This window comes from Schistocerca nitens, chromosome 3, assembly GCF_023898315.1.
Source record: "Schistocerca nitens isolate TAMUIC-IGC-003100 chromosome 3, iqSchNite1.1, whole genome shotgun sequence".
Taxonomy (NCBI): domain Eukaryota; kingdom Metazoa; phylum Arthropoda; class Insecta; order Orthoptera; family Acrididae; genus Schistocerca; species Schistocerca nitens.
Window position 1 is genome coordinate 645,987,480 of NC_064616.1, and position 25,878 is coordinate 646,013,357.

The following is a 25,878-nucleotide window of genomic DNA, read 5'->3' on the forward strand; positions in this document are numbered from 1 at the left end:
ATGGGGAGTTGGGATTTCCAGTCATCATGTAGCTATTATTTATAAAACAACCTACCTCAATCAAAAGCCCTTTAATTACTCTTTTAAAAAATATTTACTTTTTTCCAAAAACCTTTTTCAAATGATTATTTATAATTATAACTAACAATCATCTCAGAGTTGTGAATGTTAGATTCTGAGAACTGATGTCATAATTTTGTTGTTGGATTTTTATTTATTTATTTATTTATTTATTTATTTTTAACTGTACAATAAATTTGGGTATCAGAACATGATATTAATTAAGATAATTAATAAATTAGGAAAACTGTGAACCTTTACATTTTACATGAAAATCAGTAAATCTCATTGGAGGTGTACATGGTATTGACAAACATTTCATATAACTAGAGTAATTTTACAGCTACCTAATTACGATCATACTAAATTATTACTTGGTTCACTAGAATGGCATCTATGCTTTTAGTTAGACTCTGGTCAAATCATTCACTTTGACATCTTCAAGTAGTCATTGCATTATATTTGTATCGATAAAATCTGGATCTGCCTGTGAAAGTACATTGTACAAATATTGCCACTGTCAGAATACTACTTAGTCTAGTGGTTGTGTCAACCTGTGATTTACATTCTTAATGAAATCTTACAGACGATTATGAGAAGCATTAAATATGGGATTTTGTCCCGTTACCTGATTCTGCATTGTGTACATAATCTCAAAACTTAGTATAAAATTAGTAAAATTACATTATAGCCAGCAACCAGACAATAGACACCATGTGCTACCAAGGGCCATCAATCACAAGTGAGGCATGTTACGATTTCTGTAGTCATTGCTAAGCAACATTTGAGATAGTGGTAAGAGTGACATCGCTGGACAGTGACTGACAATGAGAGATTTGCAGTGATGGATCATGTTATGCCCAGTGCCAATCCAATGGAAGGATTTGGGGCTGATGAATGCCTGAAGAAAGTTACCTGCTAGCCCTGACCTAAGCCCAATGCAACACCTTTGGGACAAGTTACATCATCAGTTTCGCTCCAGACCCCAGTGTCAAACATCAATACCTTCCCTGGTTTCTGGTCTTGAGAAAGAATCAGCTGCCATTTCTCTAGAGACATTCAGGTGCATCATTGTATGTGTCCCCAGCAAAAGCTCAAGCCATCCTAAAGCAGATGGTGGATACACCCATATTAGTCCACTAATATGGTGTCTTGATACATTCAATCAGGTAGTGTATATGTTATCTAAAATGTTCATAAAGTACTGTATTCTTTCACTTGACTTATTTTATATCACTAGTACACTACTTTTAGAACACGTAATCTAAAGGACCAAATAAACAATCAAATCAAATTCACTTCTGATAGCACATAATCATCTGAGCCCAGATTCTAGAGATATCATATGTCTTTCACTAACTTCTTGTTCGTCACTTACTGAATGCCTTCCACAGATTTAGTTTCTCCATGCAATTGCATATTTTGGAGATGACAATGGTTTCATCCACTGAAGCACATTTTTGAATTTACATTATTAAGCACTGATGCTGGTTCTAATACCTGTAACTTAGGCTTGTTTTAATATTCTGTACTAATTATTTTGTGGCAGCAGGTGGCACTTTCTGTGCATTAGTATATGGATCTACCAGGAAATCCATCTCTTATTAACTGTTCTTGTCCACCACAAACAGTACCAAGTATAATTCAAACATATGGATGCAGTGTTTTGATCTTGACAAGGGTATGTACAGAGTGATTCAAAAGACATGTCCCATAGCAAAAGTAGAGTGAACTGTAACTCCACTTACAAACTTTCAGAGGTTGCAGTATGGACCAAGACAAGAAGAAAGTGTAGTGAACATGGGCATTAAAATGCATACTTTTTCATCTTCGCTACCATCAAATACATCTCTTCAACTGAAGGAGTGCTCATAGCTCTTAAGGTATGCATTTTGTAGCCCAGTTTTACAAGACTTTTTTCTTGGTTTGGTCCATACTACCATCTTCGAAAGTTTGTTGGAGTTTTGGTTCACCCTATTTGTCCTATGTGACATAACTTTTGAATTACCTGGTATTAAAAGAAAGCCCTGGAGCAAAATACTATTAAAACATCTCAATTTTGACTTAAAAACTGCTGAAACAAATCTGCTGAAGTCATGAATGGAACTACACTAGAATCAATCTCTAACTTTAAATACCTTGGATGTGTTTATTTAAAGAATGCTAACACGGGCTGTACTTCACAGCAAAATGAAGCAACTTTTTTCGAAGAATTAAAAAATCTTCTATGGAAGAGGTAAATATCATGGTACCCAAAATAAACAATGCTGAGCACTTGCTGTCAATCCTCCTTTACAAGTCAGAAGTTTGTGCTCTACTAGACAGTTAAAAATAAAATTTAATTTCTGCTGCTTTAGTTTTCAGAATTGTGAACCAAAAACAACTAAGGATAAAACTAGAAGTGAAGAAGGGATAATAAGTCAGCATTGAAGAGTATATTCTTGACATCATATGCCATTTTACGTGTTATTGGTATGACTAATGTCTTCAGCAGAAAGAAAAAAAAAAGATTATTTAAACTTTATTGAACTGTTCTGTGTCTCCACATATAAAAACCAATTCTATGTTGCCACTCCTACCTCAAAGTCCCACTGCTGCAGCCAACAAATACTGTAAGAATCCATGCAATTCACAGTATTATAACACTGGCAACATTCAGTTTCTGTACTTTCCAAAACTCTTTCTCCATTAATGGTTAATGCTGCTCAGAACTGATCAAACAAGTGTTTGTATACTTAGAAAACTAAGAGTTTACCATTTTCTTCAATGGGAAAACAATCATGTTCTTTACAAATGACACAAGCACACAGTTCACTCACTGAGATGGTTACTAAAAGACAGAATCGTCTGGTATCATGACATGCAAGTAAAAATACAGACATATGTAAGTTTCATTGGTGGTCTGATGTGGCACTGAGTGCAAACAATACATTTCTCCTTGCAGCAGCTACCTCAGCACATAGTAGGAAGGAAACAGAGTTTGTTGGCCCACCATTGATGAACACATGTAAGAGAAGTAGAGAGTAAATTTGGAATAGACAGGTATAGCTGCATGCTTTTTAAAGGACTATATAAACATCAGCCTTAATCAGTTTATGCAAACAATGAAGTGTTTGAAAAGCTATATGGACAGACACTTCTCCAAAATACATGTCCAGTGCCTTAATCACACAGATATCCTTCAGTAATTAAGACAAGACTTTCAATAAGTGGGACTCAAATCCCCATGTGGATAATCTGATGTGTGTTTCTCTGCATCACTGAATACAAATACTGGCTGGTTACTTTGAGATGACACCATTCTTGCTGAATTGGAGCTTGGCTCCATCTCTAATGAGCTCACCGTCAAAGAGATGTTTCACTCTTCTCTTTCTTTCAACCAGTGCACCACCTCCATTGGTAAGTACTGGATACAAAAGTCCATGTGACACATGCTAAAGTTTTTAAATAGCAACGAATCCCTCACAGAAGAAGAAGAAGAAGAAGAAGAAGAAGGAAAAAAAAAAAGACTAAGACAAAGTATTGCTTTTGTTTTGAAAATGAGGGTACACTCTTGCATCAGATGTATCAGCTGACAGAAATCTCTTGCACAAAAATCAAAATACATCAGACTAAGATCACATTTCTCTCTCATTTTATTGGTAGACTATGAGCAACATGGACACTTTTGAGCAGCTGAAAACTGTACACTGGTGTAATACAGACATTTGATTTGTCACAAATTCTCAACATCAGGTTAAAAAAGAACTATTTTGTAGGTTGCACATTGTGATGACTCTTTCTCAGCAATTTCTTTACCAGTCCTTACAATATCATAGTTTACATTAATGTCCTAGATTGACAATTTTTTTAAATTTGTCAGTAAGGCTATTTCATATTGGGTCTTAATGTGATTAATGTTTTTAGTTAAATTATACTGAGGTTAGTAAATTTCCAACATGTAAAATGAAAAATACTTGCACAATCAAACAGTGGAAACTCCAGGTTGGAAAATCAACAAAGTAAGTAAAAGATAGATTGCTACTTACCATAAAGATGACATTAAGTTGCAGACAGGCACAATTAAAAAGACAGTTACACAGTAGCTTTCAGCCACAGTCTTGTCAGAAAAAGAAAGAGAGAGAGAGAGAGAGAGAGAGAGAGAGAGAGAGAGAGAGAGAGACGTAAGTGTCTTAATTGTGCCTGTCCACAACTTAACATGTCATATTTACAGTAAGCAGCTGTCATCATCGAGTTGCCACCACCTGGTGTCTATCTTAACAAAAAGCACAACATTACATCCACAACTACATTTTTATTACTTTTAAATGATTTTAAAAGGTCACAACACTTCCCAACATATAACACAGTTTTTATTGTGAAAGTTTAAGTCAGGAGAGAGAAACAAAAAAATTACTTACAAGGTAGGGTGTAGAAACTTTATCATTATCCCCCAAGGTGTAAAAAAACACTGTGACAGGCAGCACAAGATGACGTGGACAAAATGAGCCGCTGGCACCGAGATCTGCAGTGAAGCCATGGACTGTGCTTACAGGTTCCAATCTTCCATTCAGGACAGACTCTTCAAAGCTACCTGCAAGAGAAATATGCACATCCTATCAAAAGTGAAAAAGAAATATATTAAAAAGTACATAGGGTTGAGGTAATGAAAACATTCAGAAGTATTAGGAATATTTCACACTTTCAGTTTAGTAACAAAATGTTGAAATTGCACAATTCTCTTTTTTTCAGGCTATTCAATATAGTGGAAGTCCATTTTTATGTATTAGTAACCTACATTCGTATAACTCTAAATTTATAACTATGAGCATAGTGCACACAGTAATGTGTGAAGATTGCACAGTAATATTCATACTCTGGATGAAAGTACAAAAGTGTGTTAGAAGTGTGAAAAGACAATATTGAAAAAAGCAGCTTTATGTTAGTACTGGGTGGAAGTGCAGAGTCTGCAAATGGAAAAAATCTATTACATTTATGACTGATGACGATGTCAAAGATTCATCAGTCAAGCTCCATTTGGTCCCAAAAAGTTTTATGGCACTTATTGTGACTTGTCTCTTGTCATCATTTGCAAAGTAAGTAACTGGCATGATGGAGCCAACAAAGGAACTCTACCTACACTAAGACCGAGTGCAATTGCATCAATTCAGTTGGAACGCTATTTTTATTCAATGAATGGCCTTTGAAGAAAACACTCCATTATTTACATCAGGGCAGTAATTTCCACTTCTGTTTGTCACATCTTTGCACATCTATCAAGAACAATTGCTTTTGTCTCATCTGATGAGTGACTACATTTATCAGTAATAAGAAGAAATTCTGTCTTCCATTTTAACAGAAATGTTGTATCCACACTACAACAAATGCAATGCAAATTATGGTAGTATTTAGATCTATTTTTCAGAATTTGAGAGTGTTAATGCTCATTAAGTGCTTAATATGAAACATTTTCAGCAGCAGTGCTGATATAAGGATGATTAATCCCACATCTACCAGCAGTGAGGAGCAATCAGGATAATTAAGGAAAGACAGGAAAGACCAAAAATGTGAAAAATGATAAATGAAAAGCTATACAGATTCCAGAAGTAAGGAGGAGTTACCCAAGACTTTGAATTTGGCGTAACCCAAGAGCACTGAGAATTCTTACGGAAACAATGGGAGAAAGACTTAAATTCAGGGTACAAACAATGAGCAGTTAGTAAAGCAAAGTTAAAAATTTGAGCTTAACCCTTGGTAGATGCACAGTGTAAATTTTAGTGAAATTTGTTGCATTTTTTAAGAGAATATGGCAAAAACTAGGATTTTCTTGAGGAAGTAGGAGAGGGAACTCCCCCGCTCAGGCTGAAAACAAGCTCCAAGAATCAGTTACTTTGATTAGAGAAATCTAGTTGACAAATCAACACCAAATTATTCCCCTATGCATTTGACACGTTGCATATTACTTGGTACCCTTATTAAACCTACTCTTTTGTTCAATGGTGAAACTTTAATAATAAAAGGTGTTCTAAGAAATATTTTCTTACGGCACATCTTGCACTTACAGGAGGTGGGAGGAAGGAGGGGGGGGGGAGAAGCTTTCTGTGTTAGAGCATACTTTATTAACAGCTTAATTAACTCAGGAATACTTATGACCATAACAATTTCTTTGAAGTAGCTACACAGTCCCACTTTACAAATACAATCTATAGCAAAATTTATAACCAAACCATAGTCTTACCTAACAATGATGAACAAGGATAACCACTGTATCTCAGTCGTTGGAAATCCTCACGAGCATTCTCGAGGAAATTGCCAGGTGGTACAGTATCAACTGGACTTGGTGTTTCAGCATCATCACTACTTGTACTTTGACTGTCATCACTACTTTCAAACAGAGCACTGAAGACAAAGAATATCATGGTTGTGTAACTGTTTGAAGCTTAAAACACTGATAAAATAGTATACATTTAAACCAGTAGAACGAAAATGTTGGTTCACATTAACACTTGTTCTAAAAATCTTCAATAAAATTATTTTCTAATGTCAGACTGGTATTCAGCTAATTGCCATCACCACCAGCTTATTTTTCAACAGAAGATTAATATATTGCAAAAATAAGTTACAAATCAGAGTGATATGTAGTCAATTTTGGGAAATAATAAAAATAATGGCATGTAAATATTATGTATCATCACATCAACAAACAATCTGATACCTAGCACATACTGTAAGCACACATTAGAGGTGAAATGTAAATACATAGTTATCAGCAAAACGGTCTGTTAATGAACAGACATTTTCAAGTAATGATAGCACCTGCTACTCGGTTGGTGTTTTGATCCTACACCTGTTTGCCATTCTCTCAACTAACTAGAACTTGTTAAGACACAAAGGAATTAAAGAAAATAGCTGCCAGTGGGTGTTGATTTATATCAATGGACGAAGTTGAAAAATTTGGCCAGACCTGGATTCAAACCCAAGTCTCTTGCTTACTAGGCAGATGCGATGACCACTACACCATCCAAATACAGTGGTCACAGCAATCCCATGTACTGCACTAGCACACCTCCCGTCAGACCCAAATTCTCAACTTATACCACACACTGCTGAGCTGTGACCTGCTCATTAGCCACATTACTCGCTGCATCTTGCCGATTCCCATAAGAGTTCAAGCGTGGTGTACACTTGCACTTAAGGGATCACTGGCCACCATCGCGTTAATTATAAACGTAAAAAAAAAAAAAAAAAAAAAAAAAAAAAACACACATTTAGAACTTGTTAGTTTCTCAAATGAACAGTTAAAGAGCAACAGGAGTTTCAAGAGATATTTGCATGTAAAACTATTATAGTATATTACAGACAGAACTAATAGCAACAAACCTGCGAATAGCTGAGACAGAATTTAGAGTGCTGTCGAAGTCAAATCGTGTTGTGGAAGTAGTACGTCTAACAGGTGCAGGACTTGATGTCAGTGGCAATCCAGTACGACAATGGAAAACCATAGATGCAGCAGAGTCAAGTGAACGTCTAAAACGTGCCTTGTCCCTTGCTGATGGCACCTGCCAATTGTGATTTACCTGCACAATATTATTTCATTACTTCCAATTAATTTCAGATACAAGCATTAATTATTTTCATTTTTATTTACATCTATTGTAAATGATTTAGCTTCCATACTCCCATGTATACTAAAGTACTGGGGAGGGGGAGGGGGAGGGGGGGGGGGAGGACAGAAAGATAGACATGCACTGATTACATAAATGAAGTGTTCAAAGCAGGGTTACACTGTTCAGCACCGTTTGGAAATATGCTGCTCAATGCTTCAATCACTGGTCAGAAGTTATCTCTTCTCTCACAAGTGTGTATTGTACTAAATATTTTCCACTTCCAAAAATTGCAATACCAAGAAGAAATCATGACTTTTACACAGATTAGGCACACGACAAACAAACTATAAAAATTACATAATTGTACACAAGATGTAACACAAATCCAGCATTGTGCAAGGCCTGTCATGCACAGAAATTAGAGAATCTAAAGATTGTAGCATGGAAGCAATGACAACTTCAATATTCGCACAAAGTAATGGCCGCTATCGACAGGGGATCTCATGTTGATTCCGTATTTCTACATTTTCCGGAAAGCTTTTGACACCGTTCCTCACAAGCGACTTCTAATCAAGATGCGGGCCTATGGGGTATCATGTCAGTTGTGTGACTGGATTCGTGATTTCCTGTCAGGAAGGTCGCAGTTCGCAGTAATAGACGGCAAATCATCGAGTAAAACTAAAGTGATATCAGGTGTTCCCCAGGGAAGCGTCCTGGGACCTCTGCTGTTCCTGATCTATATAAATTACCTGGGTCACAATCTGAGCAGTTCTCTTAGGTTGTTCCCAGATGATGCTGTAATTTACCGTCTAGTAAGGTCAACCGAAGACCAGTATCAGTTGCAAAGCGATTTAGAAAAGATTTCTGTATGGTGTGGCAGGTGGCAGTTGACACTAAATAACGAAAAGTGTGAGGTGATCCACACGAGTTCCAAAAGAAATCTGTTGGAATTTGATTACTCGATAAATAGTACAATTCTCAAGGCTGTCAATTCAACTAAGTACCTGGGTGTTAAAATTATGAACAACTTCAGTTGGAAAGACCACATAGATAATATTGTGGGGAAGACGAGCCAAAGGTTGCGTTTCATTGGCAGGACACTTAGAAGATGCAACAAGTCCACTAAAGAGACAGCTTACACTACACTCGTTCGTCCTCTGTTAGAATATCGCTGCGCGGTGTGGGATCCTTACCAGGTGGGATTGACGGAAGACATCGAAAGGGTGCAAAAAAGGGCAGCTCGTTTTGTTTTATCACGTAGTAGGGGAGAGAGTGTGGCAGATATGATACGCGAATTGGGATGGAAGTCATTAAAGCAAAGACGTTTTTCGTCGCGGCGAGATCTATTTACGAAATTTCAGTCACCAACTTTCTCTTCCGAATGCGAAAATATTTTGTTGAGCCCAACCTACATAGGTAGGAATGATCATCAAAATAAAATAAGAGAAATCAGAGCTGAAACGGAAAGGTTTAGGTGTTCGTTTTTCCCGCGCACTGTTCAGGAGTGGAATGGTAGAGAGATAGTATGATTGTGGTTCGACGAACCCTCTGCCAAGCACTTAAATGTGAATTGCAGAGTAGTCATGTAGATGTAGATCCTGCGAAATCTGCCTTCAAGTAGCTTGCACAGAAGCCCACAATACAATTAAAATGATGCTTAAGGGATTTGATTCTCAAACGTTTCATTTTTATGCTATACCGATCAACAATGAAGACGGCTACATGTTTGTAACTACAATCATATCCAACAGGTGCACTGCTATCACTAAGAAGTTAATGTGGGACATACTGAAGTCTGAGGCAAATGTGGTTTCTGGACAATTGAATCCAAGGCAACTGCATTGGCATTATCAGCCCAGCCCAACAGCAGTGTTAACCACTGATACTGACAAAGACACGTCCAAATCATTCCAGGATTCCAGTGCAACAGTAAATACTATAGGTGATACTATATAATCCATGACCTTCACGCAAACAAGATGACAGTCATCAGATGTGGTGGCCACATTGCATGGTCCAGAACCCTTCCATTTCTGTGTACAGCACTCAACTGCCTACAAGTTCATCTCGTGCACCTTTGATCTACTTGCATGCCTTGTATCATCCAAAATGCCATGTCATAACAAACCAATTACCAAGACCATTCTGTTCTATTAAAAATCCTTTGCATTCTCATTTTGTGCACTTTCATTTTGACAAAGCTTAGTGGAGTGTGCTTTCCCCTTTCCGCTTTGACAGTTCCATGTGGGGTGAACTTTGTGTAACAGTGATCTTTCCAGTTCCAATAAAGTGGGTGCTTCTGGAGCTATATGTAAGTCATCTGTATGCAGTCTCTACCACGTCTACCTTCGAGACTGTTCTGGACATTCTCTGCTTTCCGATTCATTCAGGTACTTCATTTTGGATGCTGTGATTTTTCCAAATGTTACTGAAGTAATAAGCCTCTATAGGTCTTATTTTTAAGCAGATACAAGTTAGCAAACTAGAAATATAGATTAATTAAATATCAAATGCAACAGAAGGACAGAATGTTCAACACAGACTTCTGATATGCTTAATGCACCATGTTATTACATGGCTTTTCTCAAAATAATGGGAAAAACAAGCACTTGTGGAAAAAAAACCTATATTTCTTATTGTAAAAGGTCAAGCAAATGATTTTAAAGATTTCCTTCACAATCAAAAGCATACACTGCTATTGGGCTGAAAACAATAAAGGATAGTGGCTGATGAAAATTTAATTTGGAGGAACAGTGTATCCTAATGCTAAATCTTAGTTGCAATGAGGGTTATCTTTAGAAATTGATTGTAAGTATAGTTTCGTAAAATTCTTGTTGATATTCACACAATTATACCTGCTTCTGTCTATAACACAGGTTGAAAATGAAATCCCTCATACTTTAAGAGTTTTTCATATGGCCCCGATAATGATGATACAAACAGGTCAGGTAACTTCCAAATATTCTTTTTGGCATCTCCAAAAGTTTTATTCTTTTCAACAAAGCACAGCTCAAATGTTCATTTGATAAATGCTTAACAGTTTCATGGATGGTAGTGCAGAATTCAACATCAAAACAACGCAAGGGCATGTTCATGATGATGCAAATGGAGATTGTACAAAAATAAATTTATGTCACTATTAAAATTTTGCATTAACCTACTCAGATCAAAATCAATACACTAAATCACAGTAACATGCAATTTCAGTTCATATACTTTAAGTGTTGAGATACTTTCATCTACTCAAAGATTAGATTACTGTAGTTTCAACAGTTACCATTAAAATTACACCAAAATTTATTAAAAAATATGTGAGGTTATTATCTGCAAAACTTAACAGTAATTTAGTGCTATATTAGAGGAAAAAGCATAGTCATAAATTACATTATTTCTTACCTCTGAGAGACTTTTTATTTCATTGTTGAGGTTTTTCATAACATTTGTACATTTAGAGCCATAATTTACTGAAGTTAAATTTCCCACAGCAAATTTTGTGGAGCACTCTGTATCACTTTGCAGTGATGTATCAGGTAAGTTGCCATCTTCTTGTGAACCAGTCTGAATTTCACGAACACACTTAAAATGATTATCTGTCTCCAATGTTGTCTCCCAAGTCCTGACTTTTGAACAACCCTCTGATAGTTGAGCTGATAATTTGGAACAAGTGTTTTCTGCACCTTTGTTTATGGCTTTTTGCTCACTAACCAAAACTGAAGTTTGTACTGAAGAAGGCAATTCACTTCTTCCTATAATACTGATGTCTGAAGTATCACAGTCTTGCAAATTTATAGATTTCATTCCTGTAATGATATCACAATGAGATTTACTGTTATCACAGTCATTAAAAGCACTTTTACTTGTACTAAGTTTGTGTTTATTTTTTAAAACTTTCTCCGACAACACCAAAGGTTTCTCAAATGTCAGTGCTTCTTCCTGATTTTTGCCCTTCCCACACACTCGCTGAAAACCTTGGTCATCGGATGAGGTAGTTGAAACATGTGTCCTATACACATCGGAATAACTTCTTGAACTGCTTCCCACTGAGGCCTGCTTTGATAGAATATGCTCTCTCATATCTAAAGTTTTTTTCAGCCCTTTATTTGCACCCTGAGTGAATGAACGAGATGGAGCATTTTTATCCCTAAAAGGAAAGAAACAACACATTAATACATAATCAAAGTTGACTACCGTCTGTCTAATAAAGGAATGTATGATCACAAATAATAGTAAATGGAGTTGACAATTATTCTGATCTTGAAACTTCCTGGCAGATTAAAACTGTGTGCCGGACCGAGACTCGAAATCAGGACCTTTGCCTTTCGCGGGCAAGTGCTCTACCAACTGAGCTCCCAAAGCACGACTCACTTTTGTCAGCCCTGGATTTGTACCCAGACAGCTACCTTTCAAAGGCAGTGCATTACAACTTTTACTATGAGTATGCAAGTTTGGAATTAATAGAAAGAAACCTGTAGCATGTTGAAATGCTAAATCTGTTTTAGAGGCACACTTGGGTATCACAAGTTGGTAGTGTACTGAGTAACAGACAAGTCTCTGGATTAAATTTCTGGTCAAGAACAAACTTTTAACTAGTCTTATATAAACAGTGCATGTATTTTCAATTTTGTGAGTTCACTGTAATATCTGTCATTCAACTTACACTCTAAAGTGATACACTGTCCATTTGTAATTATATTTTGTTTATACTAGATAGAGATGGAGGGGGGGGGGGGGAGAGAGAGAGAGAGAGAGAGAGAGAGAGAGAGAGAGAGAGAGAGAGAGAGAGAGAGAGAGAGAGAGAGAGGCGGGGGGGGGGGGGGGGAGCACTTTTTAATTTGATAAAGAACTGTAATTATTAAAAATAAGATCAATAAGTAAAAATTATTTTCTTTTTTTATTTTCAGGTATAGGATGCATACGGTTAAGCAATAAAACTGAAGAAAGTACGACACATTCAGTAGTTATTGCTTAAAAACATCAACAGTCCTAAGTAAGGATTAAAACAACATCCAATAATCGCTATTTTAAACTATGGGTTTGAAAAATTTATGTTTATATGGCAGCTACAGTTCCATGCAGCCTCTGCTAGCAATAAAGAGAGAAACCACAAATCATCATAACATGTGGAAAGAACAATACATAATGTCAATTATTTAAGCAATCATGTTTGGATGTATAACATAATGAAAGGTTATGTATTCTAAATGTTTACAGGATCACTGATACTGAGTGTGGTTTACCAACAGCAAAAGAATATGTCACGTAAAACAATTCCTCAGTTTGCTCAAGATGGAAAAAAAATCAATTCTCTTCACAAAAATGAAACACAAGCAAGAAAGAAAGAAAGAAAGAAAGAAGCCACCCAATGGCACAGAGCTCCTTATATATTTTTTTGATGGTGGTCTGAACCCTGTTCACACTTTTTATTCCTTCTAACATTGCCTTCACTACAGTTTATTATGAAGCATCTCGCAAGATCAAAGTCAGATAATGTGCCAAATATTATTTCATTGGGAACAGAGAGATGAACATTGATGAATCTCTTTTGCAATTCTACAAGAATTCCAAGGAACTACAATCCTAAAAAAAAAAAATATGGTACCTGAGCACTGCTAACACTTCTCCCAATTCTTTGTTGCTGAGCTCCAATTTTTTGGTTGTGCACTGACCATTCTTTGTGTAATCTGACTCTAGATCCAAGTCGTCATCATCTCCACAACTGCATCTGTGTTTACCCGAACGTGTGCAGGGATTTCTCATTCGATCATCGACAACCCCATGAGCTGAAAAAAATAAGTGTAACTCAGTATCAAACAATAAATAGCCTTTCAGTAAATGAAATAGCATAAATTACCGAGGTGTTGAGTGATTGAGGAACGTGTAAACTTTATGATACTTTTCAGTAATACATGTTTACCAGTAATCTCAATTATCCTCGGGTCAAATACAGATTGTGAAATTGCTAATAACTGAAGAAGGAAATGACAACTTAAAAATTTTATGCCAGACTAACTCTTAACAGGTCATATATGAGAAGCACACTTCCACGGTCTGTCGGTGCTATATGAACCTAATTACATTTTTTAACTTGTCACTTTGTGGGGCATTAATTACTCTTCCCTACAACTAAAGGGAGAAGTTCTATCAGTACATAAAAGGTCATTTTATACTATAATTATTCTGTCATTAGTTAAAGCAGTGGACAAATCCTTATTAAGGACAGCTCTGCCATCAAAATAAAAAATACAATTATTTAAACAATGTTAAACCAAAATTAGTACCTTACAAGTACCATGTGCAGGCAGGTCCACATGCCAAAGCACAAAGCTGTGTGGTCAGTACACAGATATGGATGAATAACTTATCTTTGTTGGTGGATGGAGATAACCCATGATCATGTTGTGGTGCTTCAAATGTCTAAGCTTATGGTCATTTACATCCAACCCTGTGTTTTATTAACATTCCAACAGCATGGCAGGTTCATGCAGGATGACTGTCACTGTCAGCTCTACATACATACATTACATACATACATTAATACTTGTTCCACAGATCATGAATACAACATTTCGTAATGATGTGGAACATGTCACTTTAACATAAATCTTCTTTATACAAAATAATTTATTAATTTTTTTCAGTTGCTACTTCATATCTAAATATTCATCTATTGAGTAGGCATAGTTTTCATTCAGGAATTCTTTTACGTTGCTTTTACATGTTGAAATGTTGGTTGGCTATCTGTCAGACTTTTAATGCTATTTCGCAAATGACCAAAGATTTTTGTGGCAGCATAATTCACCCCTTTCTGTGCCAAACTGAGATTTGATCCAGAATAGTAAAGATCATCCTTTCTTCTAGTGTTGTAGCTATGCACTTCACTGTTATTTTTGAATTTGGATGGGTTATTAATGACAAATTTTGTAGGTGAATATATGTATCGCAAAGGTACTGTGGATATCCCAAGTTCCTTAAATAAATGTCTGCAAGGTGATCTTGGGTGGGGATCCACCTATTACTCTGATTACACGCTTTTCTGGAATGAATACTTTCTCTCTTAATGACCAATTGCCCCAAAATATGTCATATGAAAGCAATGCCACAAGTGTGAGAATAAAATAGATGAAACAGAAGAGAGAAACAAGGAAGCAGATTACAGTGCCAGACTGACCACAAAAATAAAAAAGGAAAAGCCAGCCACCCTGCAACACATTAAAATCTTCACCCTGAAAGCACTAGGTTGGAGGACACAGAGGGACAAAGGACAGGTGCTAAAACTCAGATCGAATGATAAAACCCACCCTCACGGATGAAATGTAAAACCAAATCAGCCGATGAGGCGTTGTCTGCTAAAATCAATGATAATGAGTCTGGCAACCGAAGATGAAGTTGCAGGGCAGCCAAAGAAGGACATAGCAGAAGAATATGGGCACACTGTCAACTGGGTGCCACACTGACACTGAGGTGGGTCTTCACGGCGCAGGAGGTAGCCGTGGGACGCCCATGCATGGCCAATGCGGAGCCTGCAGAGAACCACAGAGTCCCTGCGAGACACCCTCACTGAGGACTCCCACACATTCGCGTTCCCCTTAATGGCTCGCAGTTTGTTGTGCATACTGAGATTTTTCCATTCCATCTCCAAAAACTGAAAAACTTTGCGGCATAATAACAAACGCAGGTCAGTTGTGAGGATGCCCACTTCCGTGTAGCCTGTTTGGCCAGCCTGTCAGCAAGTTCATTTTCTGGGATTAGCACGTGACCAGGGGTCCAGACGAACACCACTGAATGACTGGTTCATTCCAGGGCATAGATGAACTCTTGGATGGACACTACCAAAGGATTACGAGGGTAGCACTGGTAAATAGTTTTCAGGCTGCTCAAGGAGTCAGTACATAAAAGAAAAGACTCTCCAGGACATGAACGGAGATACTGAAGTGCACGAGAAATGTCCACCAGCTCTGCAGTGAATACACTGCAGCCATCAGGTAAGGAATGCTGTTTAATATGGCTGCCGTGAACGTAGGCAAAGCCAACATGACTATCAGCCATCGAGCTGTCGGTGTAAACCACGCCAGCGCCCTGGAACACATCAAGAATAAGTGACAGCAGAGAGCCGCAGGGTTAATGGAGTCCTTAGGACCACATGAAGGGTCCAGACGAAGTTGCGGATGAGGCATATACCGTGGAGGTGTACTTGAGTGGACTGCAAGTAGAGGTGGTAAAGTGAAGGACTCCAGTTCGGAGAGAAGGGACCACACGCAAACTGCAATCGTTAGCCCCAACCTGGGCCGCCAATGCGGGAGACTGCCGCAGGTGGGAAAAGAAAACGGTAATTCGGATGTTCAGGGAAACTACGAATGTGTGCTGCATAACTGGTGAGTACTTGCGCACATCTGATCTGCAGTGGAGGGACACCAACCTCCACCAGTACACTGGTCGCCGGACTCTTCCTAAAAGCTCCTGTCGCTAGCCTAATCCCGAAGTGGTGCACAGGGTTGAGTATATGCAATGCTGAAGGTGCTGCCGAACCATAAACCACGCTCCCAAAGTCAATTCGGGACTGGACAAGGGCTCTGAAGAACCAGCAGTGAACAAAAAAAGCTATAGTAGGCTAATTTACTGATAGGTTTATCACCAAAATTTGCAATGACCCTCACAGCAAAAATAGCTGAACCTAACTATTTCAGTAGATCATCGATGTGTTTCTTCCACTTCAATTTCTCATCAATGCACAAACCCAGAAATTTTGAATATTCTGCCTTAGCAGCAGACTTCTGTTCATAGTCAATGTTTATCAGTGGTGTTATGCCATTTACTGAACAGAATTGTATGAACTGTGTTTTCTCAAAATTTAGCGAGTCCATTTGCAGAGAACCACTTGATAATTTTCTGAAAGCAATTATTTATCATTTCCTCAGCTGATTCTTGCTTGTTGGGTGTGATTACTACACTTGTATCATCAGAAAAAAGAACTAGCCTTGCATCTTCATGAATATAGAGTGGCAAGTCATTAATATATATTAAGAACAATAAGGGACCCATGACTGAACCCTGTGTGACATTATTCTTGATACTGCCCCAGTTGACGACTCTGCTGATTTTTGCAGACTATCTGTACTGCATTCTTCCAGTTAAATATGAATTAAACCATTTGTGCTCTGTCCCACTCATACCACAATACTTTAGCTTATCTAGAATAATTTCATGATTCACAGAATCAAAAGCCTTTGAGAGATCACAAAATATCCCAATGGATGATGATTGGCTATTCAATGCATTTAATATTTGATCAGTGAAAGCATAAATAGCATTTTCTGTTGAAAAGGCCCTTCTGAGAACCAAACTGACATTTTGTTAGTACTTTATTTTTACAAATATGTGATGCTACTCTTGAATATAATGCTTTTTCAAGAATTTTGGATAAAGCTGTCAGATGTGGGATTATGCAGTAGTTGTTAGCATCAGACCTATCTCCTTTTTTTATGCAATGGTTTAACAATAGCATATTTCAGTCTATCTGGAAAAATGCTGTTTAAGTGAGCTGAGAATCCTACCTTTTTGTTGGAAACAAGCTTTTAGTACTCTGTTGGAAATGCCATCAATACCATGTAAGCTTTTACTTTTGAGTGAATTTATTATTTTCCTAATTTCAGTAGGAGAGGTGGGTTGAATTTCAGTTTTATCAAATTGCATAGGTATTGCATCTTCCATTTTCTAATGAATATGCTGGATCCTATTTTCTCTACAACACTTAAGAAATGATTATTAAAAGTGTTTTCTACTTCTGACTTCTTGTTCACAAACTTTTCACCAAGTTTGATAGAAATACAGTCTTTGTGTGCTCTTGGTTGCCCTGTGTCCCTTTTAACATTATTTCAAATTGTTTTAATTTTATCATCAGATGTGCTAACTCAGACAATACACATACTTCTGGACTTTTTAATAACTTTTCTTAATACAGTGCAGTAGTTTTTATGTTTCACTGTTTTGGTGTGATTACTCCTCCTAGCTATAAGATGCATTTCCCTTTTCTGTTTGCAAGATATTTTTATCCTTTTAGTAAGCCATGGCTTCTTACATGATTTCTTACAATTATATTCCACCATTTTCTTAGGGAAACCGTTTTCAAGTACACTCACAAAGGTATCACGAAATAGGTTAAATTTTAAATTAGCATCAGGTTTCCTGTACAGCTCATTCCAGTCTAACTGTTGCAAGCTTTCCCTAAAATTTTGAATAGTTAAATCGTTAATTGAAGACATTATTTTGGAACACTGTTTTGCATTACTGTATGGAGCTACACCATATACTGCAATTAGCTGTGCAACATGACCAGACAGATCGTTCTTAACAGGGTAAGTTTTTTAAATTTATCTTGGTCTATGAAAACATTATCTATCTGTGTGCTGCTTTCCTGTACCACCTGAGTAGAAAAAAAAATCAATAACTGACATCAAATTGAAAGAACAAAGTAATACTTCACGGCCAAGCTTTATATCGAACTCTTTCAGAAAAATCTACATTGATATCCCCACAAACAATAATTTGCTTTCCCCTGTCTGACAGATAGCACAACAAAGAACCCAATTTTTTGAAAAATAGTTGAACATTTCCCAATGGGGACTTATACACGGCTACAAGTGTCTTCATAGGTGTGTCTCTTGCTGCATCAGCTAATTTGCTCCCCTATATTCCCACATGGCCATGTGCCCAGCAGAATGCTACATTTCTCGCAGATACGGTAACTGATGAAAAGTGTCCTGAACATTTTGAACAATTATATCTGCTACATATTAGTGCAGGGTATACTGCCCAGGAGTCGGTAGTTCCAAACCTTGAGGAATTTAATGCCTTTGTCATACATCATTTGCTCCACTGGTGTAAGAATTTAGCACGAAAGACAGTAAACTCATTTGTAAAGTGGATCCTGAAGATACTATCTGGGAAAGGAACTATTTCACAGACAATACCACGGAACTCTTTGAAACTTCAGTTATACAAGCTCTGTAAGCAGATGAGCAACTAATCTGCATGAAAATAAATACAGAAATCATTTAAGTGTGCGCACAAGTGTGCATGTTTTTTGGAGCACGGGGAGATTTTGTCTGATAATATATGTTTATCAGTCCCAGTACAGTGACTGAGTATAGAAATACTGGTGTAACTGAAGTCCTGACATTTGACTGTATCCAGTATCTTCAGGTGTGAATATAATTCAGTTCCTTCTGCACTATGGTCATAAATGTAATGAGATTGAACAAAGTTTCTGTGAAGTTAGGGAAGAAAGGAAAGTTTTAGTTCAATGTCCCAACAATGGAGGTGTCACTGGAGACTGAGCACAAGCTTAGATTAGAAGAGGAATTTGGCCATGACCTTTTCATGGTAGCTATTTAGAGAAACTGCAGAATACCTACACATGGATGGTTGAAGAGGAATCTGAGCTGTTCTACTCTTAAATGAAACTGTTGTGTCTGATCACTGCATCACCATTCTCAGTTTCCTATCAAATTGGAGGGGGCATTTCTGTTTGTTTTCCATATTTTGCCCTTAAGATAGTCCCTTTCATTACATCAAGTATCTCTAATGGTCTTGTTTTAATTTCTCTGAAATGAGACAGTTTATTAGGTATTTTCAGTGAATCTGACAATTTTCTGCTATTTTGAGTTTACACCTATATATTCAATAAGACAGTCACCCAATTTCTTTTTTTTTCCATTCATCTTTCTGCCTGCAGATATATAGCAGTTTTGAACAGAAAATGTAATCATGCATCCTTTTCATAGCCTTTGAGGCACTCACTAATCATTTTAACACTTTTTGATAATACAAGGGATACTTACTTTTAATGCTACCTTCCTCCCCCCTAGAGGGGCTGTATTGTTATATTTGACAATTTTATTTGAGGGCTGATCAGGAAGCATGCCTTCTCCAGCATCTTTGACTGGTTAAGCATTAATACTATCTTGTTGTCTACCCAAGCCACTAGGAGTGTTAAAACGTTGACCATTGCATCCCATGCATGTCCCACCAGCAAGCTAGGGATACACAAATACACTCAGAACACTGCACACCCTAACATCCTAAACATGCGAACCACTGCAGGTGGCCTAAAGGTTGCAGTTTAACAACTAATCCTTATAACACACAACATTTCACCATTGCCCAAACTGTGGCCACTGAAGTACACTCAAATTTATAGTAACAAATTACTTTCAGTATTGCCCAGCCCTAGTAGTGTAAAATGCCTCTACACTTTATTAGTGGTTGGGTAATGAAGTTGAGAGAGAGAGAGAGAGAGAGAGAGAGAGAGAGAGAGAGAGAGAGAGAGAGAGAGAGAGAATTTTTTTAAGCGTGCAAAAGCAACTAGGGTCATATGCTCTATGTTGGGACAGTAGAACATGCAAGACAAAGAGGAGTTAAAAACTACTGCACATTAATCCCAATTAATGGGAGAGAAGACAGCTAAAAAGAGGGACATGGAGGAAAGTCTATAAAGTATGCCATACACAGAAACGTAGGTCCTGAGCTAAAGATTAAACGTCCTTCGCCATATTGCTATGATGGGTTAAAAGTAAAATGTGGTTGACAGCCCGTGCACCCTTCGCTAAAATGGCCAGTAACTCAAACAGCAAGCATAAATGAAAACGTAAGTGGTTAGAAAAAGGGGCATTCCATCAGGACATGGCGAACTGTCTAAAGTTGAGGGGGGGGAGGGGGGGGGGGAATAAGTTTGCGTGGAGTCTGAAAGGATCATGGGTGCTCCCATGTTAAGGCTGATGAGGTTACGGTGGCTGAGAAGGTAACCACTTCTGACAGGTTCAAGGCAAGCCCCAAAGTGAATGGTGCAGAAAGGGGGAGGGATTTAACCCAATAAGCTGGAGGAATCTGCCCTGGCGACATCAGATGACAAAGGGATGTAAACGGTACAAAGGGAAAAGGTCAAGTGAGAAAGGAAAAAGCAGACTGCAACAGCTTGGAGCCGTATAGTCAGGGAGATGGGTTGAGTATGATCATCATCCCAGATGAGCATCACGACTCCCCCATGAGATGGAGTGGCATCCTCGAGGAAGGGTTGGGGGGTGGGGGTGGTGGGGGGGAAGGAAGTTCAAAGCAGACCGGGAAGAAATACCGAGGACTCAAAGTGGTCGTGAGGATGCAATTTTGTTTCCTGGTGTCAGAGCCCAAGGGGACGCTGCAATTCTAAGAGCAGTGGTAAGTCCACTTTGTTTGATCGAAAGTCATGAACATTCCATTGTAGGAGAGTCATGACGAGGAAAAAAATGAAGGGGGTGTCACCTCAGTGGCTGCCGAGTGCCAGCCTTCGAAGACTCAATGCTACAGGGCACCGAGGCTGGAGGATCCTGTTCCGTGAGGTCTCCAGAGGCGACGGCATTCTCGTTCTGTCGGTCAGCAGAGTTCAGGGCAGAAAAATTGCTGGTGGTGCGTGCCGGCGACATGGAGGTTGGCCAGGCAAGGGTATCTTGTGGTGACATCACTGAAGAGGGTCTCAGAGTCAGTGAAGGAGAAGACCATATGTGGTTGTTTGACTTCTTGGAGCAAGATGTAGGAAGAACAGTACTGTAGGTGCCACATGGTAGAACACAGGGTTTCCAACTAACCAACACCTTGCGAGCGACCAGGTAACACACTTTTTCCTTCACCCGTATCTCCCAGATAGCCCACTCATCGAGATACATGGGACAATCTCTGGAGGAGGCAGCATGGTCACCACAGCAGTTTATACAGTGGGGAGGAGGAGGTAGACAATTGACCTTATGAGCATACCTAACAATTGACCTTATGAGCATCCCTACCACAGGTTACACATTTGGCCAAGTTTTGACAGGACGTTTGAGTGTGCTTGAAACGATAACTTGACAGAAGAACTACTCTCTCAACAGTGAGTAAAGAGTGTGTGTGGGCACTAAGGATGCATCTACTTTTTTCATCGCCCAATGGACTGCAATGACACCCTGATCAGAGAGGTGCGTTTCGATTTCTGCCTCAGTTGGACCATCGAGTAGCCTAGTGTTAATAACGCCACGGGAAAAATTCAGTGTTCGATGGGCCTTAACACAAACAGGATAGTGGTGGAGGAGCGAAGCTGCAAACAGTTGTGCTTGAGAACTGGAAGTAGTCTCAAAAAGCAAAGTGTCATTTTGTAAACGAGTGCAGGATTTCATGGGAGCCAGAAATTGCATCCACTACTGGAAGCAGAAAACAATGCTTCTAATGTAACTAACACAAAAAAATAATTTGGAATAAACAGAGTCAGTTGAAAATTTAGTTAAAAATTGACTCATATAATGAAAGATAATTTGGAAATGAGGATGCAACTCTACAGTGATCACTAAAAATTATAGTTTAGAAAAGCTAGTGTCACATCTGACAAAACCATCTCTTGAAATAAGTGGAAAAGTGCAGAAAAGTAATTAACTGTTCAAAGTGGTCCCAGTAAATGCTTAAATGCAGATCAACAGCTCGTTACTGAGTCTGAATATTTGTACCAGAGCTGCGTGTTACAAAGTTCAATCAATGTGTGACTAATACTGGTATCAGTAATGATTTTAGTCTTTCAGAAGTGAAACTTTCACCTGCTAGGAATACAGAATGACGTGAGATACATTATAGGAAAAGAACTGCTCATTTTAGTGATAAGTAAACCCCATCTGCTATGGCAGAATGTATGTGTAGAACCAAAAATGCCATATAAGGCTGTGCTTCAGCTTCCTGTTGAGAAAGAACCACCAATAGTTCAAGCATCTGCCATGGTATCGGTCAGAAATTAAACTGTCAGAAACAGAAAAAAAAATCTGAGAATAAGCACTAGTGGTGAGCAAGGAGCGCTACACAGAGAGAAAAGGGCATACTTCCATTTAGGAAAAGTGAAAAAATGCACAACTGAAAATGTAAAGAAAATGTTTCCAGGTTACAGCAAATTTCAAGTACAGAAACTAGAAACCAACAGTGTAAATAGCAGTTTCTAAATTGGTATCTACTTTCATCTAAAGAACAAGCAAATTGACACTGCTATACGACCCAAGAATGTTGTAATAAGGCATTTTTTATTCCGAAGATTAACCAGTGCCCCTATAAAATTGAAAATCAGAGCCAATGATTATCACACAGAAAAGATGTTGGTGCTGACAGTAACATGTCATTAGTTATAACAAGTGTTAATGTGCAGTGTTGATGAACCAAAGGTGGACTTCTCGTCATTCTTTATAGAAGAAGTTAAATCAAATGTTTTATGTATCTGTGAGCACTGGCTCAGTGAGGCAGAAGATTACTATTACAGATCTGTTGAATATGGTAAATGCATGGTATCTAATTACAACAACCTGTGGTGGCGTGTCAGTGTACGCAAAGTATTAACAAGCATTGATCTCGTTGTTACTCTGTGTATCATTCACAATGTGGTAACTTTGGAGAGGGGTCTTTATGAGCTTAATAAACAGTTATGGGCTGTTAGTGGCCAACGAACACCCAACAAGGGATGTTGTAGACACTTATCACCAACCTCAATAGTTGTGATTATAGTGTCAAGAGTAGTTGAACTAATGATTGCAGATCACAGGACATCAGTAATGGAACTCAACATGAAGAGCAAGAGTAAATTGCAATGAGTACATGGCATTCAAATTAAACATTCAGTAGAAGGATTATTAAATAAGACAGACTAAATAATCCTAAAGCAGCACTGTCTCTTGTAAACTGGCAGCAGAAACGGGGGCCAATGACTCATTTAAATATGTGTTCCAAACTTTAAGAATGAAATTTGATGACATATGCGGTTGGATAGAAATTTTTCTAACAGACAGGGAGCAGTATGTCATCCTAAATGGGGCGACTTCAACAGAAACAAGCGCAACTTCAGGTGTGCCCCAGGTAAGCGCAATAGGTCCTCTGCTTTTTACGATTTACGCAAATGATCTGGTTGATGGCATTGACAGCTGCCCGAGACTGTTTGCCAATGATGCTGTAGTCAACAGGAAAGTAGTATCACACTAAAGTTGTGAACAAATCAATGAGGATTTGCAGAAAATAAATGCGTGGTGTAATGACTGGCAGTTATCTCTCAATATTAGTAAGTGTAACCTACTGCGTATAACAAGGCGAAAATCCCCATTAATGTATGAGTACAAAATAAATGCCCAGTCTTTGGAAGCGGTAACGTCCATCAAGTATCTGGGTGTGACTATTCAAAATGATCTCAAATGGAATGATCAAATTACACAAGTAACGGGTAAGGCGAACTCTAGATTGCGGTTTATTGGTAGAATCCTGAAGCAATGCAGTCCTTCAACAAAGGAAATAGCTTACAATACGTTAGTTCGTCCAGTCTTAGAGTATTGTTCGTCTGTATGGGACCTGTACCAGTTGGGTCTGATTCAAGAGATTGAAAAGGTCCAAAGAAGAGCGGCAAGATTCGTGACAGGTACATTTAGCCATCGCGAGAGCGTTACAAATCTCGTAGAAAGTTTGATGTGGGACACACTTGCAGATAGATGGCACACTAAACAGAAGGGGCTGCTCACTAAATTCCGAAATCCGATCTTCACCGAGGATGTAGAGCATATATTATTACCACCAACTTTCAAATCGCGCAATGATCACCATTCAAAGATAAGGGAAATAAGAGCTCGTACTGAGACGTTCAGACAGTCATTTCTCCCTCGCACAATCCGCAAGGGAAACAGAGGCGGGGGTTATGATTTTGGCGCAAATTGTGCCCTCCGCCACACACCGCTTGGTGGCTAGCGGAGTATATATGTAGATGTGGATGTAGACGCAGTCTAAATAAAAGACTACCCGTGTGAAGTGTCCTGTTTCAGACTAATTCCAATCATTTCAATTATAGCTAATGTTATGGGCTCTGTTATGAAACACCAGATACTAAATTATTTTGGAGGCAATGACCTCTTCCAGGAAACAGCACAGTTTTCACAAAGGAAAGTCAATGAAGGCAGAGTGTGTGGCACTGACACTCTGTGATCTTAGCAACACATTTGAATGCATCTCGCACAAGATATTGCTTAATAAGCTGAAGTGTTATGGTACTGGAGGTGATGTTCTGGCAACTCTTTAGTCTTATCTTGAAAACTGAAGGCAGGTAGTATCAGCCCATAGAGCAATCTCTCATGAACAGAAACAGGAGCATGGCATACACCAGGGATCTATCACAGGACCTCTCCTGTTTATTATTAATGTCAATTATATAGGTTGTAACAACCACATGTTACAGTTTGCTGATGACACCATCCTTTTTGCCAAAGGAAAAACTGCTCCAGAAGCTCTACAAGCTCTCTTTGAAAACATCGAAGGGTAGTTTATCAAGAACAAAATGAAAATGAATTAAGAAAGAAAGAAACATCATAAGTCATGCAGCCTCAGCAATGTTGGATGCCAGGATAATATGGAGGCTGTCAAACTGCTGGGATTCATGACTGACAGCAACCTACCAATCAATGAGCGCACAATGCATGTGTGCTCCAAGCTCTCCCATGTAATATACCTCCTAAGGAAGCTAAAGGATTTATTAACTGACCAGTACCTTATAGCATTGTATTATGCACTATTTCATAACACATTAATTATGACCTGCTGTTATGGAGACACACTTTAGGTTGCAAGGACATGTTAATACTAAAAGGAAGAGGAGGGGGGGTGCACTTTCAGGATCAACACTTCACACAAAAGACTGGAGCACTGCAAGCTTATATTTACACAGTTAGGAATAATGACCATTTTCAGGCATTATGTGTGTTCAAGCCTCATCAGTGTAAGATGAAACCAAGGGACTTTCAGCATGAGGCAAGAAATACATACTTATGACATCCGCAACAAGAGAAATGTTGAAATACCGAGATGCCAATTGTTTGGAATGCAAGGTAGTTTTCCAACACTTGCTCTAACAATATTCAAAATGCTGCCTGGAAAAGTGCAGTGTGTGCAACCAGAAACATTCAAAAGGAAAATTGCACGACTTTAAACAGCACCCTTTATACTCCATTGAAGAATTTTTCCACCAGTGATTCGACTAAATAATATTGTTTCCCTATCACTGTGAACAATTTTCTTCATATGTTATACAAGAAACAGTAAAATCTCATACATATGTATGTACATAATTTTGACACTGTCTGTCCAGTCATGACTGGTAAATGACAGAGCTAGTAATAAATTAATAATACAGAAATTAAAAATGACTAGTGATCAGCAATGCAAGTGAAGT

General features: G+C 38.2%; 1 protein-coding gene across 2 annotated transcripts in view; it reads right to left on the minus strand.

Moving 5' to 3' along the window:
- LOC126248601 (protein FAM214A) overlaps positions 1-25,878 on the minus strand; it is a 234,427-nt gene that overhangs the window by 19,906 nt on the left and 188,643 nt on the right. For both annotated transcript variants that reach the window (XM_049949737.1, XM_049949738.1), the window contains exons 10-14: positions 13,246-13,426; positions 11,043-11,787; positions 7,420-7,616; positions 6,278-6,438; positions 4,461-4,633 (exon numbers count right to left, since the gene is read on the minus strand). In XM_049949737.1, coding sequence (XP_049805694.1) covers positions 4,461-4,633; positions 6,278-6,438; positions 7,420-7,616; positions 11,043-11,787; positions 13,246-13,426 — 1,457 coding nt within the window. The remainder of the gene's footprint in view (positions 1-4,460; positions 4,634-6,277; positions 6,439-7,419; positions 7,617-11,042; positions 11,788-13,245; positions 13,427-25,878) is intronic.